General features: G+C 45.4%; 1 protein-coding gene across 1 annotated transcript in view; it reads right to left on the reverse strand.

The window, feature by feature from the left end:
• LOC138285854 (uncharacterized) overlaps nt 1-23206 on the reverse strand; it is a 492092-nt gene that overhangs the window by 196773 nt on the left and 272113 nt on the right. The window contains exons 8-9 of the mRNA XM_069226328.1: nt 20758-20832; nt 15984-16123 (exon numbers count right to left, since the gene is read on the reverse strand). Coding sequence (XP_069082429.1) covers nt 15984-16123; nt 20758-20832 — 215 coding nt within the window. The remainder of the gene's footprint in view (nt 1-15983; nt 16124-20757; nt 20833-23206) is intronic.

Raw genomic sequence — 23206 nt, forward strand, 5'->3', positions numbered from 1 at the left:
ACATATATCATAATGTTAAGGACACTATTGATGGGAACATCGGAGCGGCAGTCAGATCATTCCGCACCGGGGTGGCCTTTTGGAGTACCCTTCCACTTTAGGTGGCTGTCAGGGACGCAGTTGCTAAAATGATAGTACTCCCACGGCTGTTGTATTTCTTCACAACATTGCCCATATTGACCCCGCACAGCACCTTCAGGGAGGTGGACTTGCCTCCCTCTGTCTCCCCCTGATATGGGGCAGGGGGAGACAGAGGGTGGCCCTGAATAAACTGCGCAGGCCCACCTCAGATGGTGGTCTTGCGGCTCTTGACTTTGAGCTTTACTATTTGGTAGCCCAACTTCAGTGGCTCAATAAGTTGTTACATGCTTGATTGCAGGCAGGAGGGGGACCTCGAGGAAACACACCTACGTTACACGTGCTACTCCAGTTGCTTATGTTCTGAAGGCGCCCAATAATAGATGGGAGTCTAGAATCCAGACTATCCACCGCTGGTGGTAGCGCTGTTTACAGCGCACAAATGTCCCCAGACCCTACACGCCAAAGCTACTGCTGCAGTGCCTGGAGGTGTTGGGCAGGAGTGGGGCACTGGCGGGATTGGCGGATTGGCATGAGAGGGGACTCTCACAACAGGGATATTTACAGGGATGGAGAAATCCTGCCATTCGAGGAACTCTCACAATTATTACACATACCCCAGGGTCACTTTTTCACATATTACCCAGCTGCACGCACCCTGTGGAACCATTGGGGAGGAGTAGGCCGGTGGAACCCTTGACTCATAACAGCAGTCATATCCTTTGCACGAGATCGGGGACAACTAGAGCTTTCACTGACTTATATCAAGGCATGTGAACAAATATTAATGGACCACTAGATACCCTGAAACACAAATGGGAGGAGGGTATGGCCAACCAGATTGCTATCATCAGTGGTTTTCTATCCTTACCAATACATATACAGTCTCACGCAATGCCCGATTTAAGCTTATCAACTAATATTTTCTGCATAGAGCCTATCTTGCACCTGGCAAAATCAAGAAAATATTTGATGCAAGAGATACATATTGCCCCCGATGAGAGGGGCTAAGATGTTCCACATGGTGTGGGACTGCTCTGCGCTGCACACTTATTAGAGATGTGCTTGACTGTTTGAATGAAGTTACTGAGAGATTAATGCCCTGTACCCCTCAGGTGTGTTTACTGGGTGGCTTTCTCCGTCCACAAAAGCATAAATGATCTACTAGATTAGTCGATGTGGCTCTGGTGTTAGCACTGGAAGGCAACCTCTGTTCCTCAACTGCATAACTGGAGAGCTGCGTTGGTTCAATGGGCCGAATGTGAGTGCAGAGTACTGTTTCAAGAAGTGAGGAGAGGGCGATGTATGACTGATAAGGCCAGGGCTTGGGAAGCCCAGCTGGATAGCCTGAAGGCGCCAGCTACTGACTCCCCTGACAGTTCCATTTCACTTGATGTAGGGGATGAGGAGGTTTGAGAGCTGTAACTGGAGTTAAGAGGGGTAATGCGATGAGTAAATCTAATAGATCTCTGCAGGACGATGTATTGTTGTCTTAAGAAATTGGCTGGTCAAGTAAGAAACTCGGGAAAGGCAGGGAGGCGGGGTAAAGGGGTGGGAGGAAGGTGGGGGTAAGGATATGATTGGGGAAGCTATGTTGCAAGCAATGCCACTGTTGGCCTTCCTTGTATCGAAACTAGCCTACATGTCGGTTAACCCAATGACTAGTATTTGTACTGTGTTATTGCGGAAAACTAAATGCAATAAAATTATGTTTAAAAAAATATGTAAGTGTTGAGGGGCACATACCTGCAGCTCACTAACAGTTAATGATGTGATCTGTGCTGCGGTGGCAGTGGTAATTGCAGCCTAAGCTTCAGAAGTGATAATTGATGTCTTGGCTCAAAGAGGGGTGCTTTTCTGGCTCTCTGGTAGTTGCAGTATTGACTGCAGTGCTAGGTGGTTTCTTTGCTGCAGTGGTGGGTAAAATCTTGGCAAACGTAGTGAGTTCCTACTTGGCAGCAGTAATAAATGCTTTTCAGCAACAGTGGAGGATGTAGTCTTAGCTGCAGTGCTGGGGTTTGTGGATGCATCTGAAGGGGCAGTACAGCAGGATGGGCCTTCATATCCATCAGGCTCTATATAGGGTGAGTAGCTTCTAAGTGGAAATGTCCATAAATGGCTCACACTTGTGCATATGCAACATTATGGACAGTTCTGCAGCTGATCTCCAAGTTATGTGTGTGGGTTAGGAGCCCCTGGGCACAGTTGTACCATTGTTGAGTGTGTTTTCAAGATGCCATCAATATCAGCCCAACAGAAGACCATTGCTAAGTGTTTACACCCATCTGATACACAATATTGCACCTGTACCTACATGTCTGTTTTTGGAGTCTCTACACTCCATTTCTCCATTGGTGCCCTTAATGCATGACATGTCAACAGTCAGAAGGACCTTCACCCTCTGAACCTTGAAGTAATGTGTAGTGGGGACCCACCACATGTGGCCAGAGGTTCCGCTTGTGATTTGGGGAGATGCTTCCCACCATTTTTGTGTGCTTGTTGTAATGCTTCTTTATATTGTCCACATCCAATGGTTAGTAAGCAATACCATACACTCTCTCACTAATCTAAACAAAGAGCCTCGTGTAGGTGTTGGGTGAGGTCTTGAGAATGAGGTAGCCAAATAAATGTCCATGGTTTATGACACCCTGTACCAATATTTCTAGCTCAGGATCTGAAGACTTGTGCATCTTCTGCATGCAGAGTTCCATAGTGTGGCAGGTTCTGTAGTTTTCCACTACTGATTTAGGATGTTAGAAGAGGATGGCTATGAATAAGGCCTGGTGGCTTGCGACCTCTGTTCTGTGCATACATTAGTTGCCACCTTGGGGGGTAGACTTCTCCTGGTGTAGCAAAATGTATTGACTTAAAAGAATCAGGTAATTTTGGATCCTCCACAACAGTGGCCTTTTTGGGGCAATGAACACACATTTATCCATGTCCTCAGCATGCACGTTTTACACCACACAAGTGGTATATACTGCATGTGTCAGATTTTGCATGCAGTAAATATTATACAAGTGGTTTTTACCACAGGAGAAATTAAATGCAAACAATGTTTAATGCACCGTAAAAATAAAAATACAGATTCTGCAGGATTCAGAAAAACTCACAATCAAGAGTATGCTTGCACTTATTAGGTTTGTTAATTTGCCCCCTTTTTTGCAAACCATTTATCAGGACCCAGGTGTATATAAAAAGGGCAAGGAGTTTAGGGTACACAAACAGAGTCTAAAGAGTTTGAATTGCATGGAAATATAGGACAAGGAAAATGCAAAAGAGGACATCACAGACAGTGTGATGAAACTGTGGGACATGAATGGTGTGATGAGCCTGGGGCACATGGACAGACATTGAAATGAGCCAAGGGTACACGGAGGGACGGTGTGATGAGTTTGGTGTACATGGACAGAATGAAGAGGTGGGGGGCAGAGTGTGTCGCCATTCTCTGCACTTAAGCCAAGGAGCCTCTTTGCTCAGTGAGTATACCATCTGAAGAGTACCCAGCTACTTATAGTATCTGTATTCTTCATGTAGGACATTATGGTGACACCGTAAAATGTCATAGCCTAAAGGAATAAAATAAATATGATGACACCCACACAATGCATATTTCACCAGTCACAGCTGACTGTGTTCCACAATCCTTTGCGGGTGCACGCATTTTCCATCAACATACTTTATGAGCTCTCCGTACTCCATGGAGTTTTACGTACTCCTTTCAGGTCCAAAACTTCTTGGAGCGACCCAAACTCCACGCACCTTCTGATACTTCTTGAGGTTTCCCATAATGCTTGGGGATAAATGATGCTTCCTTTACTTGGTAAAGACGTCAGTATGTTTGCAACGTTGCTCTACAAATGGAGAAAGCAGCAGCCCCATACACCTCTGGGCTAAGTCACTCAGGCGTACAGTCTTCTGAGCACCCTTTACAAGGGTCAGTGATACAGTTACATCAGCCCTCGGGCCCAGCGTATCGGAACAGTAATAAAAAGTAGCAACAAGCATTGGCAATGACAATAGGTCTCGAATTTGCGAGAGTTAGAGCTATTGCAGTTGTAAATGACAATGAGCCTGATTTAAATCTCTTGCGAGGAGTTACTCCACCACAACAGTGAAGGATATCCTGTCCACCGAAATCTAAATACCATTGCTTTCTATGGTTTTTAGATTTTGGCGGACTGGATACCCATCACCATTTGTGATGAAGTAACCCCTCTGCCAAGATCTAAACCAGGGTGTCTGCCGTGCGCCACCGGGAAAGGGCAGAAATGCGCTGTATCTACATGATATGGTGCATTTTTGTCCTCTCTCCTTGTGCTGGTGCACAAACTGCTGCCTAGTGCCAACGCAGGCACCCTTGCTGCATGGTGCAAGGGTGCCTGCGTTGTGGGGATGATTGTTGTTGTGCAGGAAGGGAGCCCCAAAGAACATTGATTTATTATCAATTAATTTAACCAACCTGATATATTTAAATTATTCCATATTTACCCATATTCTGGTGCTCTTGAGTGATCAGGATAACATGCAGCACTATATACATTCCAAACAACCTCCGCCCTACCCTTTTTTACTTCGGATAAAAGACTACATGCTTATCCAGGCTTATTAGCGACCGGACTAAATCACCAGATTAGCACTGGCTTTTAAATCATAGTAGAAAGCTCACCTCGTTTTTAGGGAATTCTGCAGCCTTACAACCTGGTTGGAAACACAACCCACCTCTCATATAATGCGATTTACTTAGCGCTCGGCTCTACACCAGGGCCAGCCCCGAAGAAGTGCAAGAACTAACCATATCAGCCACAGATTAAAGGTCTTCTTAAACAAGGATATGAACCTTTGACCTAGGTATAGGTTGCACATCATGCACAATCACTATTCACTTTGAGAACGGCTTTTAAGAACATTGAGTTACATTGAAGCGTTTGGGCTATTCTGATTCTACATAGCAAATAATAAACTTAATTAAAATATTTGAACTGTTTTAAAAAATAATGAAATTATTAAATGTCATTTATTTGTTCAGAACCTAAAGCAGAGACCCCCAGGGGCCAATCGTCAGTACTCCAAGGCTAGCACTATGTGTGTTTCCCCATGGCTTAGGCCAAGTTTAAACAGCTTTAACCATGGACCAGCTGTGTTGCCTGTGTGCGCAAGGCCCTTTCCAGCAACCATGATCTGCCTGATTGTGCCTATCTCACTCGAGATAGAGGAGCACTGCCCAGCAAAAAACAAAGAACAAGTAGGCATACCCCCAGTGTAGTGACTATGCATGCACCAACCATAACTTCCTTTTGGGGATACCTGCCTAGTCCACTAGACCCTGCACTACAGGCTGCTGAGCATGCACAGCGCCACCGTACTTTGGCCCAAGTGTAGGAAGAATGTCCTGAGCAGCTACGCCTTAAATCTTCTTGACTATGCCAGGCTGTGCAGAGTTCTAGTAAGCAAGAGGTCACTGTTAAGATGAGGCTTCTGGGTTTCAGCTTTCATATTGGCAGATGACTACTACTACCCACTGGGCATAGGTTATGTAGGAAATACATATACACAAATATATTGTTCACTTGTTTCATTCTGAATCCGATTTTATGTTCACTGTGGCCAATATATTTGTGATTTTCATTACCATATGACTACATATATCCTGTAATAGGTTGGCGTATGACAAAAAGTCTTTGTATATGCTTCCATATCTCTATGTGTGTACCCTGATGAGGGGCGTAGGCTTAGGAGAACTCACCAACAACCTGCTGAGTCTTTGGCAGTGTTAGACCTGGCAGGGAAGACCTCCTTGGCAGGCAGCAGTGTTTGTTCCAAAGGTCTGACCCAGGAGGAACTGGAGTATAGGCAGGAAAACAGGAGGTATCAACTGGAAATGGAGACGCTCAAGCTACAGCATGAAAGGGAGCTTCAGGTGGAGCAGGCTAGGAAGAGAAGGGATGAAGAGAAAGACAAAATTGCTCTGAAAAAAGAGAGAATTTCTATGGAGAAGGAGAAAATGTGTTTAGCTCAGGAGCTGAGCTGGATTGCAGGAGCAGGTCAAGCACAGATGGTGGCAGCATTTCTTCAGGGCAGTCTGAGAGAAGAGTGCACCTTCCCAAGAGTGTAGGAAAAGGGCACGTTAAGGAGGATGACATCCACAGGTGGTTTCAGGGCATATGCAGTAGCTCTCCACATGCACGTGATCCCTGAGAGAGATTGGGAGGCAGGCCTGTGGAACTACTTCACAGCAGAGGGGAGGGATATCTTGTTACCCCAAGGGGCAGCTAGCAAGCTCAACTACTGTAACATATAAGAGGCCCTCATCACTAGGTATGGCCTGACACCAGAAATGTACAGGAAGAAGTTCAGGGAGAGTAGGAAACTTGATTCCCAGACCTGGCTTAAATGTGTGGATTCATTTTGCAGAGCACTGGAAGGTTGGGTGAAAAGCAGTGAGGTAACAGATTACCAGGGGCTGTACAATTTGTTTGTATAGGAGCACTTGTCTAGTCTGTGTTTTCCAGAGCTGATCCAGCCCTTGATTGACAGCAGGCTTACTGAACCCAGGAAGCTTGCTCAGGAGGCTAACTGTTGGGTGAGTATCAAGGTTCACAAGAAGTTGTGTGGGGAAAACTCTGCCAAGGGTGGGCAGGGTCCCGAACAAAAGAAGGGGGAAGGGGACAAGGATAAAAGTAAGGAGTTCTCTAAAGGGCCCCAAACTAGCTTCCAGGGTAACGATTTCCAGCCCAGTGTTGAGAATAAGAGTTGGCTCCCTTCAGATAAACCTTCAAGGAAGGGACCTATCAAGTGCTTTTCCTGTGGTCAGAAAGGGCACATCAGAGGGAGTCCCAAGTGTCCTAAGCGGGCACAGCCCCCCACCGGTGGGCAGTCAATTGGGGTGGCCAGTGTAGCGCTTGGGGAGGAGTTGGCCCCAGTTAGTGGTGAGGAGCCAGCTGAGTTAACCCTGGTCTCCCTGGGTGAGCGTGAGGTAGTCCTGAGAACCCCCATGCCTGATAATTCAAAGAAGTACAGGCAGTGAGTGACCATCAATGAAAGGCAGGTGGAGGCTCTTAGAGACACAGGAGCCAGTATGACAACAGTTTGCTGTCATCGAGTGTCTCAAGAGCAGGTAGTCCCTAATATGGTCCACCAAGACGTAGCAGTAGACAACAGTGAGCACCAATGATTAGTAGCTCAGGTTCCCATTGCATAGGGGGGGGGTCTCAGGTTCCTTGAGTATAGCTTCCATCAGTGCTTATTGACTGTCTGCTAGGAAATGACCTAGAGCTGCCTGGAAGGAAGTGGAGCTCAGGTTCCATTCAGAAATTTTGGAATTGCCAGAGTGGGCGTGCATGACCACACGGCCCATGGCTGCCAGAAAGGGTGATCAAAAGGACCTGTAGCCTGAAACAGTGGCCCAGGTGCCCGCCAGGAAAGGAAGGGGCAAGGGGTGTGGGAAACCCGCCCCTGAAATTCCCAGAGTCCGAGAGGAAGCTGAACCGAAGGGGGGAGCCCCGGAACCTACAAGGGAAGAAGTGGCTGAACTAGGGGACCTGCCTGAGCTGACCCATTGGCAGCAGGAAGGAGGCCCCACCAGGAAAGAGTTCTGTGCAGCGCTGAAAGCATGCCCCACCCTTGAGGGTCTTCAGAAACCGGCCGGGCCCAGACACCTCTGGAACTCACTTGAGTTAGGGCATTGATGGGGATCTTTACCCATGTGGGTTTCCCCAAGGAGGTGGTATCTGACCGGGGTACCATTTTCATGTTCCTGTACATGAAGGCCATGTGGAAGGTGTGTGGTGTAACATACATGTTCACCACGCCTTACCACCCCCAAAGCAATAGGTTCGTTGACAGATTCAACCATACGCTGAAGAGCATGATTATGGGGCTCTCTGAACCCATGAGGCGTAAGTGGGATGTCTTGTTACCATGCCTGGTGTTTGCTTACAGAGAGGTACCACAGAAGGGGGTTGACTTCACCCCTTTTGAACTTCTTTATGGGCACCCTGTGAGAGGGCCTCTCAGTTTGGTGAAGGAGGGCTGGGAACAAGCTCCCAAGAAGCCCCCCAGGATGTATTCAGTTACATGCTGGCCTTCAGGAACCAGACAGCCCACTTTCGGAAACTTGCCCAAGAGAATCTGGGGGCTAGCCAGGAAGATATGAAATGCTGGTATAACCAGAATACCACTCTGGCTGAGTTTCAGCCTGGCTAGAAGGTGTGGGTGTGTAGAGCCCCGTGCTCTCCAAGACCCTTGGTCTGGGCCATTTGAGGTGAAGGCGTGCAAAAGTGATGTCACCTACTTGGTGGACATGCAGTCTCCTAGAAACCCTTTAAGGGTGTTACACGTGAACCGCCTCAAACCACACTTTGATAGGTCTGAGTTGACCATGCTCTTGGTTACAGATGATGGGGTGGAAGAGGAGAATGAACCTCTCCCCGATCTCCTGTCTGCCAAAGAGCAGGATGGTTCAGTGGAGGGTGTAAACCTCTCCCCTAATTCTGACCCTAGATTAGCAGAGGGACTGTCTACAGTTGCTGAAATAGTTTGCCTTCATTTTCTCACTTACCCATGAGGTCACCCACTGGTGCCATTGATACTGGGGGACAGTCTGCCTGTTAAGCACAAGACTTACAGAGTGAGAAACAGCATCAAGGAGGAAGTCTCCAAGATGCTGGAGTTAAGGGTGATTGAGCAGTCCAACAGCCCTTGGTCCAGCCCTGTGGTTCTGGTCCCAAACGTTGCTCCACCTGGTGTCACACCTGAACTTAGGTTCTGTGTTGACTACCGGGGGCTCAATGCCATACCAGGACTGACGCACACCCAGTCCCCGGAGCTGATTAGCACATTGACTGGTTGGGAGCTGCCAATTTTCACAGCATGTTTAATTTTGATATTGCCTTAACCAAGGGGGCAAAAGATAGGTCGGTATTCTCAAAACCAGAGAGGCACTGCCAGTTTTGTGTCATGCCCTTTGGGTTGAAGAACGCCCCTGCCACATTCCAGAGGCTGGTCAACCAGTTCCTGGCTGGATTGGAGAACTTCAGTGGCACCTACCTAGACGACATTGTTGTCTTCAGCTGGGAGGACCACTTGCACCATCTCCAAGAAGTGTTGAAGGCCCTGCAGAGTGGAGGCCCCACTATTAAGGCCAGTAAGTGACAAATAGGGCAGAGGTTTGTGATGTACTTAGGACACCAGGTAGGGAGCGGCCAGGTGGCACCCCTAGAGGCAAACATTTACATCATTCTGGCTTTGGCACCACCCAAGACCCAGACTGAGGTGAGTACCTTCTTAGGACTCACTGGATATTACTGGAGATTTGTCAAGGGGTATTGGCACCATTGCTGCTCCCTTGACAGAGCTGACTTCCAAGAAGCAGCCACGTCAGGTGATCTGGACAGAGGTGTGCCAGACTGCTTTTGACACCCTGAAGAAGGCCATGTGTGCAGCACCCATGCTCATGGCTCCTGGTGTTTTCAAAGAGTTTGTGGTGCAAACAGATGCTCCAGATCATGGTGTGGTAATTGAGCTGTGCTCTCACAGCTGAATGAAGAGGGCCTAGATCAAGCTGTAGCCTTCATCAGTAGGAGATTACTTCCCAGGGAACAGAAGTGGAGCGCAATAGAAATGGAAGCTTTTGCTGTGGTCTGGGTGCTGAAGAAACTAGGACCCTACTTGTTTGGGACTCACTTCCGGGTTCAGACAGACCACAGGTCCATCCAATGGCTAATGCAGATGAGGGGTGAGAAGCCTAAACTGTTGAGGTGGTCCATCTCCCTCCAGGGAATGGAATTTACAGTGGAACACTGCCCTGGAACAGAGCAAGCCAATGGTGATGGTCTTTCCAGGTTTCTCCACCTTAGTAATGAGAACTCCCAAGGGATTGGATAGTTCTCCCCACTTTCAGCTGGAGGGGACATGTATTAAGCCTGGCAGCTCTTGGTATAGTTTCCCTGTACTTTTTGCTGCGGACCAAGAACCTGGCAGCTCTTGGCGTGGTTTCTCTGCACTTTTTGCTCCTGACCTCCTGGTTTTTGGATCCTGCGCTGTAATTTTTTTTTTGCTGGTTTTCAGATTCCATAATTGGCACATTTGGTTTACTGGTAAGCCCTCAGTAATGTGCACTATGTGTGCTCAGAGCCTGTAAATCAAATGCTACTAGTTGGTCTGCAGCACTGTTTGTGCCAGCCACATGAGTAGCCCTATAAACATGTCTCAGACCTGCCACTGCAGTGTCTGTGTGTGCAGTATTGCACTGCCAATTTGACCTGGCAAGTGTACCCACTTGCCAGGCCTAAATCTTCCCTTTTTACCACATGCAAGTCACCCCTAAGGTATACCCTAGGTAGCCCCAGGGGTAGGGTGCAGTGTATTTAAAAGGTAGGACGTGCACTGGTGTGTTTTACATGTCCTGATAGTGAAATACTGCTAAATTTATTTTTCACTACTGGAAGGCCTATCTCTGCCATAGGTTAAATATCTTTTAAGTGCAGTTTCCCATTGGGAGCAGATAGGGATATGGAGTTTTAATCTCACAATTTAAAAATACATCTTCAGGTACAGTTGTTATTTAGATTGTCTGTTGGAAAATGCCACTTTTAAAAAGTGGGCATTTTCTTGTTTACCATTCTGTGACTCTGCCTGCCTGTGGAATCCACCTCTGGGTCAGCCTGACAGTTGGGCTGTTTGTGAATTCCCTCTAGACAGTGACACAAAGGGAAATGAGGAGTGTACTGCACATCCTGATGAGTCTCCTGGGCTAGAGTGGGGAAGGAGGAGCTGGCACTTACAACTGAAAGGGCTGTGCCTGTCCTCACACAATGCCGTCTACAACCCCCAGGTGTGTGTCTGGGGCTAAGCCTGGGGAAGGAAGGATGTTGTGAACAACAGAGACTTTCCTTTGAAGTTTGCCTAATTCAAAGGTAGAAATGAGTATAAGTAGTGGAACCAAACCCCCATATTTTTAGATTACTTTTGGATCAAGAGGAACCTCTGCTTGAGGAGGAACTGCCACTCTGCCTGTTGCTTTGTTGTGCTGGCCTTCTGCTGCTACCTCTGCCTGAAGAGGGAAAGAACTGGACTTTGCAATCTGAAAACCTGCTTGTGAAGTGTCTCCGAGGGCTTGGAATGAGCTTTCCCCCTGTTTTGAAGCCTCAGGGCCATCAAAGACTTCATCTGCCAGCACCTGGGCTCTCTTGCTGAAACCCCTCCCCTGTCAAGTGGTGTCACATCCAGTCCCTGAGCCTTTGAAAGGAGAAGCTGGTGAATACAAGGTGAAAATCCATGCACTGGAGCCGAGCGGCAGAAAAATTGAGGCAGCACCTGCACCGTGGCTGAGAAATCGATACATCGCCGGTAAAATCGGCAGTGTGGATTCATCACTGCTGTGTGTTCGGATTTTCCACTCATCGTCCCTGGGTGTCAAACCCTGCAACATCACTGCACTGACCTGAGGTTGCTTGCCTGGAAATCGACGCATCTCTTCCCTGCGAAGAAAGAATCAATGCATCGCTTGCCTGGCAGAGAAAGAATCGATGCATGGCCTCACTTGCGAGTAAAGAATAGACGCATTACTTGCTTTTTTGACGGACGTTCGCCTGTGCAGCTTTATTTTTGACGCAGACCAGGTACTTTTCACGTCTATGGAATAAGACTCTTGTTACTTTAAAAATTCATATCTTTGCTTCTATATGTTGGATTTTTGTTGTTTTGGTCTTGTTTGATTTAGATAAATATTGGCTATTGTTCTAAACTGGTTCTTTTGTGGTGTTTTCATTGTCTTACTGTGTGTGCATATATATATATGTGTATATATATATATACACATATATATATATATATATATAAAAATCATAAAATAAACATTTGTTATACCATTTTGTGAAATTTTAAATATTGCTCACAACAGCCATCTATCTGAAAAAGAAAAAGAAAAACTAACAAAGATTTTGTGTCAGGTTTATGTTACTTTTTTAACGGGGATTCATGTTACTTTGCATCAAGGGGCTATTCAATTGGTGATGTATTGTTGTTCCAGTGCATCCACCCACAGATTTTGATGCTAATTTATATTTACAAAGAATTATATACATGGATTCGTGCAAGACTCCTGTGCCTCCCCAAGGCTGGTGTAATGAGGAGATATATTTTTATTTCTCCTCATTTTTCACTCTTTGCATGCGAGATGCATTCTGCAGCACACATAGAAAAGAAAATTCCCTTCCTGCAAAAACAATATGCTGCCCATAATGCAAACACCATTGCACTACGGAACTAGGGTGCCTGTGTTGGTGCATGGCTGCTGAAAGTGAGCCACTGCAAGGAGAGAGCAGAACTGTGCCACTTCTTTGTAGCTATGGTGCAGTTCTGCTCTCTCTCTGGTATATGCAACACAATGTCAGCTCTTTGCAAATCTGGGCCTATAGATGTTGATGTTGGTTCACATAATCTCATTTTTTTTTGTTTACTTTCACTAGGTCATGTTATTTTCAACAGTCCTCATTGCAAACAAAGCCAGCCTAAGTCAAGAGTTTAGGCAGTCCTCATTCTGGATGATTCCATGCACTCATGTAGACTCATTTTATCGAGGACTGTAGGAAAGTGGAGTATTATGTGGGGGTTAGTCGTCACCATGTAATATTCTCAAAATGCCCCAGAGATGATCCTTGGATTCACACTAATAAATAATTTGCTCAGTCCTGGTAGTGTGGTAAAGAACAGTCAGGCTTTACTTAGAGAAACATGGGGTAAGCATTTCACAGCAAAAACATGGACAATAATTAATTGGCATGACTCTAAAAAAAAAACTGACACTAGAGCTTATTTTTATTTTAGACACCAAAACAAACAGTGTAGGTGCAGGGGAACCGGAGATATCGATTTTAGAATCAATAGAAAACCACTGCAGGAATGTCATTAAAACACTGGATTGAAGTCAATGGGAAAATGCCATGTTGTAAAATATGAATTTATGGGACGAGTTGTATTGAACCCTTGGGAGGGTGGGGGGGTTCAGCTACGGCAGTCCCTGGGAACAGATCACAAAAGTTAAAGCAGTTTTACCTGACCCTGGAGTCCAGGTGCACAGTTGTCCTGGCTGTCTGTGGTGCTGAACGGAGCTTGCGCCGGTGCTGATTTTAACATACACATGGTGCTGCAGCAAAGGGGATGCAAAAACTTTGCTGTGGGGTCGTTGCTGATATAGGTCACAAGTGCTGGGCAGTGTTCTCTTCTTGCAACAGCAAGTTAAGGGGTCAATCCCCTGGCTGGTGACCAACAAGCCTTGGTAACTGTAAGCACAGCAAGATGCTTTTGAGACATCTGGCGGTCCGGGGAGTATTTTAGGGGCCTGTAACTTTGTGGAAGTCGGGCCTACAACTCCCAGAATACACTTCACCAACTGGATCTGGTTGATTCCTTGGTGGGCCGATTTTTTGATTCCAGCGCATCTTTTTACCGGCAGTTTGCAGGAAATTGGTGCCACCAATCCAGGGGAAATTGAGGGTACTTCTGGCTTCCACAGAGGTCCCGAGTTTCAGCCAAGAACGAAGGAAGATCACACGGTTCCCAGTCTTTTGCCTTGGGGACAGAGTTTCTCTCTTTTGCTTTGAAGCAGTAGCCAGTGTCCGGTTGTCGGTCATGCAGAGCTTCTCTTTGTCTTTCTTCAAAGTTAGTCCATCAAATCTGAGGTTCTAGTGTCAGGAGTTCCCCTTAAATCCTGGATTCAGGGGATTAAGGGGTGTGAAGGCTATTGGCCAATGGGCAGCTAGCTCTTATGGCTAGATCACCCCTGAGGTGACCACATCCGGTGGCACAGGTGACCTTTAAGTACCCAGAACCCTCTATTATGCCACTCCTAAGATGGCAGAAATCAAAATTTAGTACACAAACCAGGATGCTCACCCTTGAGGTGTGGTCAGCCTGCTGGGTTGTACACAGTACTGCTTACCTAATTTACCACCTGACCATGAGCAAATGTGCCTGGGGGAAGGGGGAGGGCTGCTTCCTCGCTGGAGAACTGGGCAGTGAAGCCTTTGAAGCTCACCGCACTGATGGCTCTATTCACTAGCCCAGCTGAGGGGAGGGAGGTGTGACCTCCTGCCTGCCTCAGCACTTTGTTCTGATTTCTGGGAGCACCCAGACTTCCTGGCAGGAGGTCAGAAATCTGCCTTGGTTGCAGGAGTTGTGGGAAGAAGCATGAGCTGCTTGGGCAGAGCACAAAGGAGGCTGGCAAACAAGTGGGCAACCTCTAATGCGCTGCCTGGGTGCATGCCAGCTGTTCCTTGATGCATGATTTGTGTTGAAGGAGAGAAGAAACTCGACATATCCAGGCGGTACCATAATAGAGCTAGCAGCCCAGGTCAACCAGGCTTAAGTCCCATGTTATCACATGGCCCGGCCTGCACTTATAGTGTACCTTAATGGAAAGGATGCTACAGAGACATATACGCTTGTGTTCACATACCTGCACCTCATTTATAATGCACTCTGCCTTTTGGGCTGCAGAGACCTTCCTTAGGGGTGTCTGACATATATGTAAGGAAGTGCATGGGACTGTGCCACTCATGGTGGGGGTACAGTCGAATTGAGCAGTTTGCTCCGCTCTTGTAGTCTGCAATGGCAGGCCTGCCATCAGTAGTTTGCCTGGGCTCTCCAGGGTGGCACAACTTCGTGCTGCAGCCCTGGGGACCTCTTTACCACTTATGTCCTGAGTACCATTTACTAGGGGTTTACAGATGGGTAAAGTTTTGCCAATCAGAAATTCACCATGTCAACATAACATTTTAGGGAGAGAAACACATACAGTGGGGCCTGGTTAGCAGGTCTCAGTGCACTATCATAATCAAAAAGCCAGCATTTAGTCTTTCAAATGGGGGCAAAAAGTGGGAGACCCCTGCAAAGAGCCCAGTTTTCTTACAGAAGACTAACTCTTTCCTCCGGTTTTCCATCTTCATCTTACATTTAATGGTTCTTACTACTGACTAATTTGTAATAAAGAACATAGAGCTGTTTTTGCTGTTCTGCAATCCAAAACAGTCCACTCATTATCACTAAGGCCTAAGCATAACAGAAGCTGCATTCTTTTACAGTTTGACTAATCAGCCTTAATAACTATTTAGTATATTCAGTGTAATGGTGAATTGGTCTAGGAACGTGCAATACCCTTTTAGCTTTGTCTTGATTACCATGCTGGCCTTCATACTCAAGTAATTCCCCCAAGTGCTTATGCCACTCAATCTGATTGCAAATGTATGGGATCCAGTTGATAAATTTTGCGACTGACCCAGCTCCTTGCCTATGTACAAAACAAGGAATAATGATTTATGATTGCTTTCTGTGCACACTATTAAGCATAAATTGCTACATACACTTAGTGCATAACAATTCAACAGAACATAGTTAGTCACTGATGAAATGTCTTTTAAATGTGTTAACTGTTGGACAATTCGTTCGCAACTGGCCATATAAAGCTGCTAGCATATAATGATCAAAAGAAGATCAAAAGAAGTGCAGTTATCCATTTGTCAGGGATTTGGGCTGGTAGCTAGCTTTGAAGCATACCAACGAGGGTGATTCGATATGTATACATAATTCTGGGCAATCATCTTTAAGCTTCCTTTCAAGTTGGCTACAACAATGAAAGTTATTCCCAGAAAATCTTTTCATATTACTTTTACTGCTTGCTTCAGTTGATTAGCAATACTTGTCTCACACCAGAAGGGAGCTGCTTTTATCCCACCATAAGGATGAAATTTACACTACAAGTGGTTCACAATAAAGTATAGTAGATCACTTTTGCAGCTTAATAACCCATAATCTCATGCACTGCAGAAGAATTTACACCACCTTGAGAGACTGCCTGCATTTACATTTACTTGGTGTGCATCTTATATCAATCATCACACACCTACCGAGTGACAGCCCTTGAGATGATCTCGAAGGAGCATGATGAAAGTGAGACCGAAAGCTGGAAGGCAGTTGTAGGCAGGTTGGTCCAGCCCTATGATATACTGATCCCAGATATACAACAGAGTCTTCATCTGAAGGTAACCTTTAGAGAGAAGAAGAAGAGAGGCTATGTGTTGCAACAGGAGCAATACAAATCTATGCATGGATTACACATGCACCACCCTGTGTATGCATTGGGTTACAATATGATTACCCAACATGAATTGACCTGAGCACTTGTTGTTATGGCTGAGGACAAATCCTGGTGAGCCATGGTTTATACATAGTCGACCATGGATGAGCAGATTTAGGGCCATATGTACGAATACATTTTTCCATAGACACACAATGGGTAAAACTCTTTGATACATCTGGCCCTTAATCTTGTATTGACCATCCATCTGACTGAATGTCCCACCAAAAGCATAATAACAATGTGTTCTTGTACAGCACTTGGTAACATAGTCTTTGTGACTCTGGAGAACATGTTTAGTTTTATCTAGTGCTGCATTGTAATTAGTCATATACATGACACTTCATCATTCGTTCACTCACTTGTCTGCTCTGCAGAGTACCTCCAGTCATAACTGTTTTTAATTCTGTCTGTTCCCCACTCCCTGTGCCTCCTGCAAGAATAACACTGCTACCTCTAATGGGCTCGTAAACAGCAATGTGTATCTTTCCAATAGTTTCGAGAGATGGTGTTCTTCATTATTCTATTTCGTTTAGGTTACTTCTTCTTTGGCAGTGATGCGCCATGCCTCTCGCGTGTCAGTGTGCTGTTCCTAGGTTGGGTGAGTCTCTCTGTTCTTGCTTGTACCTGGTGATGTAATAGAGTTCTAATCCGTCCTAGATTCTAGTAATATCAGTAAGGAATGTCAAGCATAGGGCTGAGCAAAATATGACATCTATGCTCCTGGTGGCACATGTTTAGCTGCTTTGAGTAAACTACACAGGAATTATTACGAACTATATCAGGTCATATTTAAGGTGTACAATCCGGTCACTTCATTTGGCAACAAGGAGTCCCTGGAATTAAGACTTTCAAACTTATAATGGAAAAAAAGAGTCAACATTCCCCAACTGTGTTTTGATGAATCTCGCTCATAAATCTGCCCATAAAGAAGGACTACAGCCTTATTCAGTGAGATAACAAAGGCCACCGCCGCCCCTGCAGTTTGGGGGGCTGGCCGAGCTCCAAGGGCAGCATTCTCAGCACAGTACACTGTTGCCAGGCGGCAGGCCCCTGTCTGCGTCCAGTGGGAGGGGCCCCAACCAGGTACTTTGCAGAGGGGGCTCTCAAGTTTTGTCACACCACTGAGCCTTTTCTATTGGCCTCTATGGGTCCCAGGCTTTGGTCAGGACTGCCCTAAAATCAGTGCTCTTTCTGTATTGTTTTATTATCTATTGCCAATTGTCCTTTTCCTATTAAGTCCGGACTATCGACAAACAATATGCTGATGGTGTACTCGCCCAATTGTTATCGCATATGTAATATTATCCTTTTGTGTCACCAAGGGCACCATGTCACCTTTAGCACTTACACTTGCTCCAAGCTCTTCTTGTTTGACCAATAAGGAAAGGTCCATGTAACAATCTTTCCCTGCCAGTACCATGATAATTTCGGGTTTATTACCACCAGTGTTACATCGCACTTCCTGTCTATCAACCTTTAGAAGGAACTTAAAATCTCCTTGTTTCAAGGGCACGTTGGTCGGGTCTGGAAATAATAATTATTCCTCTAACAGTTAGGCCATAACTGTTGCTTAACCGCAGATTGCCCCCCTCGCATCCCCACACTACTGTGTCCTCTTCTCATTGCTCTTTGATTACTCCAGCATTTCCCAGGCACATTCTTGAGCACTGTACTTTAGTTCTACGTTTTGACTCTTCCTAGTTACTTCCAATGCCACAGAATGTCCCTGACTTTCTGTGCCTCAATACTCCAGATTCCACCATAGTGTTACCGAGGCAGGAAATTCCATCCATTTCTTTTGTTTGACGTTCATTATCCTAATTTCCCTTCAATGTTGTTATGGTGTACCTTTTTGCTGATTTACTTACTTTCCCTGTCTCTGTTGCCTTGCCCCTACTAACTGTGGTTTTATTTATCCATATGCTTTTTACAGTCATGCCTCTCTCTCCTACTGGCATCTCTAGTTTGTTCGTCACCTATTCTGCTTCTGTTTACTAGCTGTGGTTAGTTTTTATGAAGTTTCAGATATATAAAATTATCATGTTTATTTTATCTTATTTCTTTAGCTTTGTAAAGTCCTGTAATGCGCTCGAGCCATGTTTGCACCATAGAAAGTTGCACAGATAAATAATATAAATTAAATTCAGCACATATAAGGCAAAATTATTTTCCCCCACAAATAAGGTCATCACTAAGGTGTGTAACCAGATTGCTCTCTCCCATTTTCTTTCCCTAGATTGCCATCTTAGAATGCAGGTTAGCGTTCCTTTTTTATGTCTACTTTGTGGTTGGGGAGCCATCCTGGTAGACTGGCCTTGTAGATAGGAGTGAGTGGATGTGATGAAACTACCAAGACACATAAAAATTGTGAGAATTCTCTAATGGTCAGCCTCCTCATCCAGTGCCAGATGAGAGATCACAATTAAGCCAATACTCGTTTAGTCAATTTCTCCTTTTGAGCAATGAAACACAGTTCTTGTATCTCTTTTATTCATGTGCAGGGGGACCAGAAGTACTTACAGGCAGACCGTGCAGACAGTGTGCCGGTGATGGTAAAGTGTTCAGGCTATACTTGCCTGTTCTCATTTACTGCATGGTCGCAAGCTCACAGAGGGAATCAATAAGGATAGGTACATTTTCGGCATAAGATCATGGGGGGGATACACTTTAGGACACAATGATATCTATTTTCGTTCAGAACTGTGGGATCTGGGCTGGCCCAGCAGACATATTCTGTTGCATTAGAAGTGTGCCCACACAAGACCATGCAAAGTCCCTTTCCTTTTTGTGTTAAGTGTGACATCTGCATAATAAACTCTCTATGTCATACTCAGTACATATGAACAGTACTTTTCTGCTGCAAGAACACGGAGTCCTTAAACAACCTGATGAACTCCGAGCAATGAGGGGTGTTCTACGGTATGGAAGTTAACAAACTAATCACTGATGCCTACATTCTGAGCACAGTACACTCTTATGCCAACTTAAGAACTCACTTGAAGAGAATTTAACTGACTGCTTAAACCCCTTTCCACTAGTTCACAGTTTCATTTTCTGGAAAGCCTTGCTCACGCAGGTTACCTGCAATGTTTAATATAACCACATCTGTTCTAGGTGACAAGTCAGCTTTTGTGAGCGCATAGAAGTGTCTGCACACATTAGCCTGATTTAGAGTAGCGTGGTAATGGAAAATCCTCACAATTCTGGAAGAAGTACTCATTCTGGGGGAAATCCATCAGTGCTATTACTCTACCATACTGTGGTAGGATCCGGATTTAGCATTTCCTCCAGAAGTCGGGGGATTTTTTCAATGCCACACAACCTTACATCAGGCCTATGTTTCTCTTATTTTCTCTCCTCCGCGTGTTTATCTTAATCCCTCACCAGTGCCACCGTGGAGCACATCCACCCTGTGCTCTGTCCTCCCTTCTGTCTCTTTCGTCAAGAAATGCTGCTCTACAGTGTCTCACTTTTTCTCCCTGTTATCTTCTCTGTACTCCATGTCTCTCTGGAACATTTTTCATAAGATATCTGTGTTTTTCCATTCTTACTCTATCTCTTCTTTCACTTTCACCTTTCTTTCCCTTCCTCATTTCCTTCTCTAACCATGACAAGCACATCACCTGCCCTGACTTGCTCTCTCGCTCTTTCTCTTTCTATACAAATATTGATAGATTAGAGTCTGTCCTCTGGTTTTTCCACCACTCAGCATTCTTTTCTTTCTAAACCCTTTCTGCTCACAGGAGGACTGGCCTTCAGGGAACTCTCCAGAAATCCTGACAGACCAGATCTGAGAAATGCTGCAAGAGCTGAGGAAGAGTCAGCCATATGACAGGCTCTGTGTCTGACTTTTCACTAATTCAGCAGGCACAGAGCCTTTCTGCATTTCAGAGATACGTCTGCCAGAAAATCTCCCAAGCTCCATGTGTGCCAGTCTGCACCCGCAACTCTTGAAAAGTTCATTAGAAGAATTCACATCTCACAATACGTCATAAATGTTCACATAGGTGACACCTTTGCACTTTAAAATAGAGAGAAGGACATGATGGCCGTATTAACAAATGGGCTCACAGACAAGAAGCAAAATCCATTGTGTTTACATTGTTAATCATGGCTTCCTGCTGCCTATTGTGAGATACAGACCGTATAAAAACACACCACTAAAAGCCGGCCCATGGGCAGAGTGGAGAGACTAAGGGGACAAAGGCCAGCATGTTTAGTCAGCCAGCCCCCCTAGAAATTGACAGAGCCTTCCTGATTAGCTAATACTCCACTTGATACCGGAAGTCTCCCTCAAATGTGTAAGACTGAACAACTTCCCCCAATACAGGAGACAGTTTCCTCATTTGACACTATGCAAAACAGCTGCCATAAATTCACTAGTAAACCTTGTGTGGCATAGTCTATCTGGAGACATGCTTCTAAAATTGAGGTGGCTGGCCAATCAAGAGTGCTTGTTCATAGCTTTTGTGCCTAAAACATTTGCCATGTTAATCGATGTCTCACTGTGCTGGAGGTACTGGGATGTGTTTGCTTCTTACCTGTGAAAAGGCGCTGCATGACCGGCTGTAGCAAGCTCTGGACGCCCCTCTGCAAGGACTCCTCTGGCTGATCAGCTACAGGGTGACAAGAGATGAGAGAATCAGTGTGTCTGGCTCATTCTGTGATCAAAGCATTCTTCTAAACAAGCATTTGCAATGCAATGGGTCACGCATTTTCTCGCGTTAGAGCTATTAGCGCTGTAAACTCCTAACCAGACTTTTCTTGCCACATTAACTAAAAATGAAAAGTAAAACAGTTTCACATAAGCGAGCCCGTCTCAAAGCGCCACGGCCACCATGAGCATGAGCGTGAAGGAGACACAAAAGGAATAAGAAGTTCGCTGGCAGTCAAACGTATCTGCAATCGTGCAATTATCCATGTAAAAGGGTCGATGGCCAAGGTGGTAACACCACTGCCCCAAAGAGGAACAAACATAAAGCATTTACCAACAAAAACAAAGGAGTTTTGAAGGGCAAGCCCATGAACTAGTGATAATGATGGGCGTGAGGTGGGCGTGGTTAACAGCCCAAATAGATAACAGCACGTCAGAAAAGCAGCACTTGCGCGCTGCTATGCTCGACCTAAAAATGACCAAAGCAAACTCAAAATGCTGACATTATATGAGCCAGTACACATCAGACAACAGACAAGCCAAGAGAGACAATTTTAAAGTTGGGATTTAGATGATGGCCGAGATGCTTTCTCGCACTTCATTGTGTGGAAATCTCATAGTAGATCTCTGTATGGTTAATCTGTCACACAATACGACAGATTTCTAAAAGGATTGATGTGCATATAACCCTTAGAGACAGTAACCCTTCATTTCATCTCAGAATTCTGCATCTTCCTTTGCTGTTTAGCGGTAACTTCAATACTAAAAGGGGAAGAGCATGTCCAATTGGCTTAAAGTTATCTAAGTCAAGTTATGTATACGATACTGAAAAGTCATACTTAAAAACAGTTTTAATGTACATCACTTGGAAGCCATATACAGTGATGGAATTGCAGAAGAGTGCAAAAAGCACATGTGAAGCATGGCAACGGCTGTCTTAGTTACAACAATACAACAAATTGTAAATATTGCCCTATTAACCACACACACACACACACACACACACACATCACGCCTGGCACCATAACCAACTCCTGGGGTCTATATGGTGCACCATTTTGCATTTTATGACTTGTATTTTTATGCATCCTATTAGGAGTCTCATCTTGAAAATATCAGGATATAAAGGAATGCTGGCTTTAAAAACAGCCATTTGTGCTATGTATAGTCTCCTGCTCGTTTGTTTGCAGCCTGGTACCTGAAGTTATGCTTTTCACAGTATGAAAAAGGAACTATGCATGGTCCAGTGTTAAATCTTTATTTCAGCGCAGGGGGACAACACTCCTTGTATGTTGAATATCTTTCTAAACTAGCTCTAAGTCAATACAGAAGCAAACAAGGCCAGAATTCCCATGGTACCTCAGAGTGCATGGCTGGATAGGCGTCACGAAATACTGGGCCTGTCGAACACTGCGAATTCTGAAGACATGGCCGCCGGCACTGCTGTGCCCCATGCCTCTCATTTTGGCTGACAGCCAGGTGTGCTGACTGGGATGTTTGCCAGTGCATAGTGTCTCATGGTAGGTTCGAATTGCCCTACACGTTGGCTTAAAATTAGGACACAAACGAATGGGGCGCTGTAGAATGAATCAGGGTAGTGACGTCACGATGTTTGCAGTATCAACACCTGCAGCAGCCTGGGAAAGGGTGTGCGTGGGAGCTAGGCTTTTAAATATTTAGATTTGGCTATTTGCAAAGTACGCAGAGAGAATCATCAAACAAGGGCAGTGTTGTCGGTTCTGCGCCATCGCCCACGGGCCTCCATCCGTAGCATTGTACGCTTATCGCGCAATGGTTTTAAAGCTGATGAGAAAAATAACAAGTGTGGGAAATTACATGAACATTTGAGCTCAAGCTGTACTGTAAACATAGCCCTGTACAAGAAGAAAAACATTCAATAGACCTATCGGTTTTATTGTAATTAATAAAGTGGGCTAAACTGTGCCTTGGCTTGGATACTTTATAAGGAGAAAGACTAGATTACTGAAGCATTTTACAAAAGTCACTCAATAAACATGCTACAAGCACAGCCACTACTGGGATACAACTCCCACACGTAGCTCTCTTCAGTTCCAAAATCTCTGATAATTCAGCCATTTAGCCAGGACCACTCGACCAGAAATTGTTTAATAGCATTTTGAAGAAAATTAATGGTAGCCCAGAGGTAGGAAGATGAGCCACATGCCCCTTCTTTGGAACCCACGCCCTGCCGCCCAGGGGCCCCAGGTTACCTCAATTCACAGGCCAGGCTGTCTATATGGGCATTCTGGTATTTGTAGGAAGGGCTGCAACTGCAAGCAAGGCGACTAAGCAAGCTAGGCTACTGGTCGGGCTGA

Source organism: Pleurodeles waltl, chromosome 3_1 (genome assembly GCF_031143425.1).
Source record: "Pleurodeles waltl isolate 20211129_DDA chromosome 3_1, aPleWal1.hap1.20221129, whole genome shotgun sequence".
In the NCBI taxonomy this organism is placed as follows: Eukaryota; Metazoa; Chordata; class Amphibia; order Caudata; family Salamandridae; genus Pleurodeles; species Pleurodeles waltl.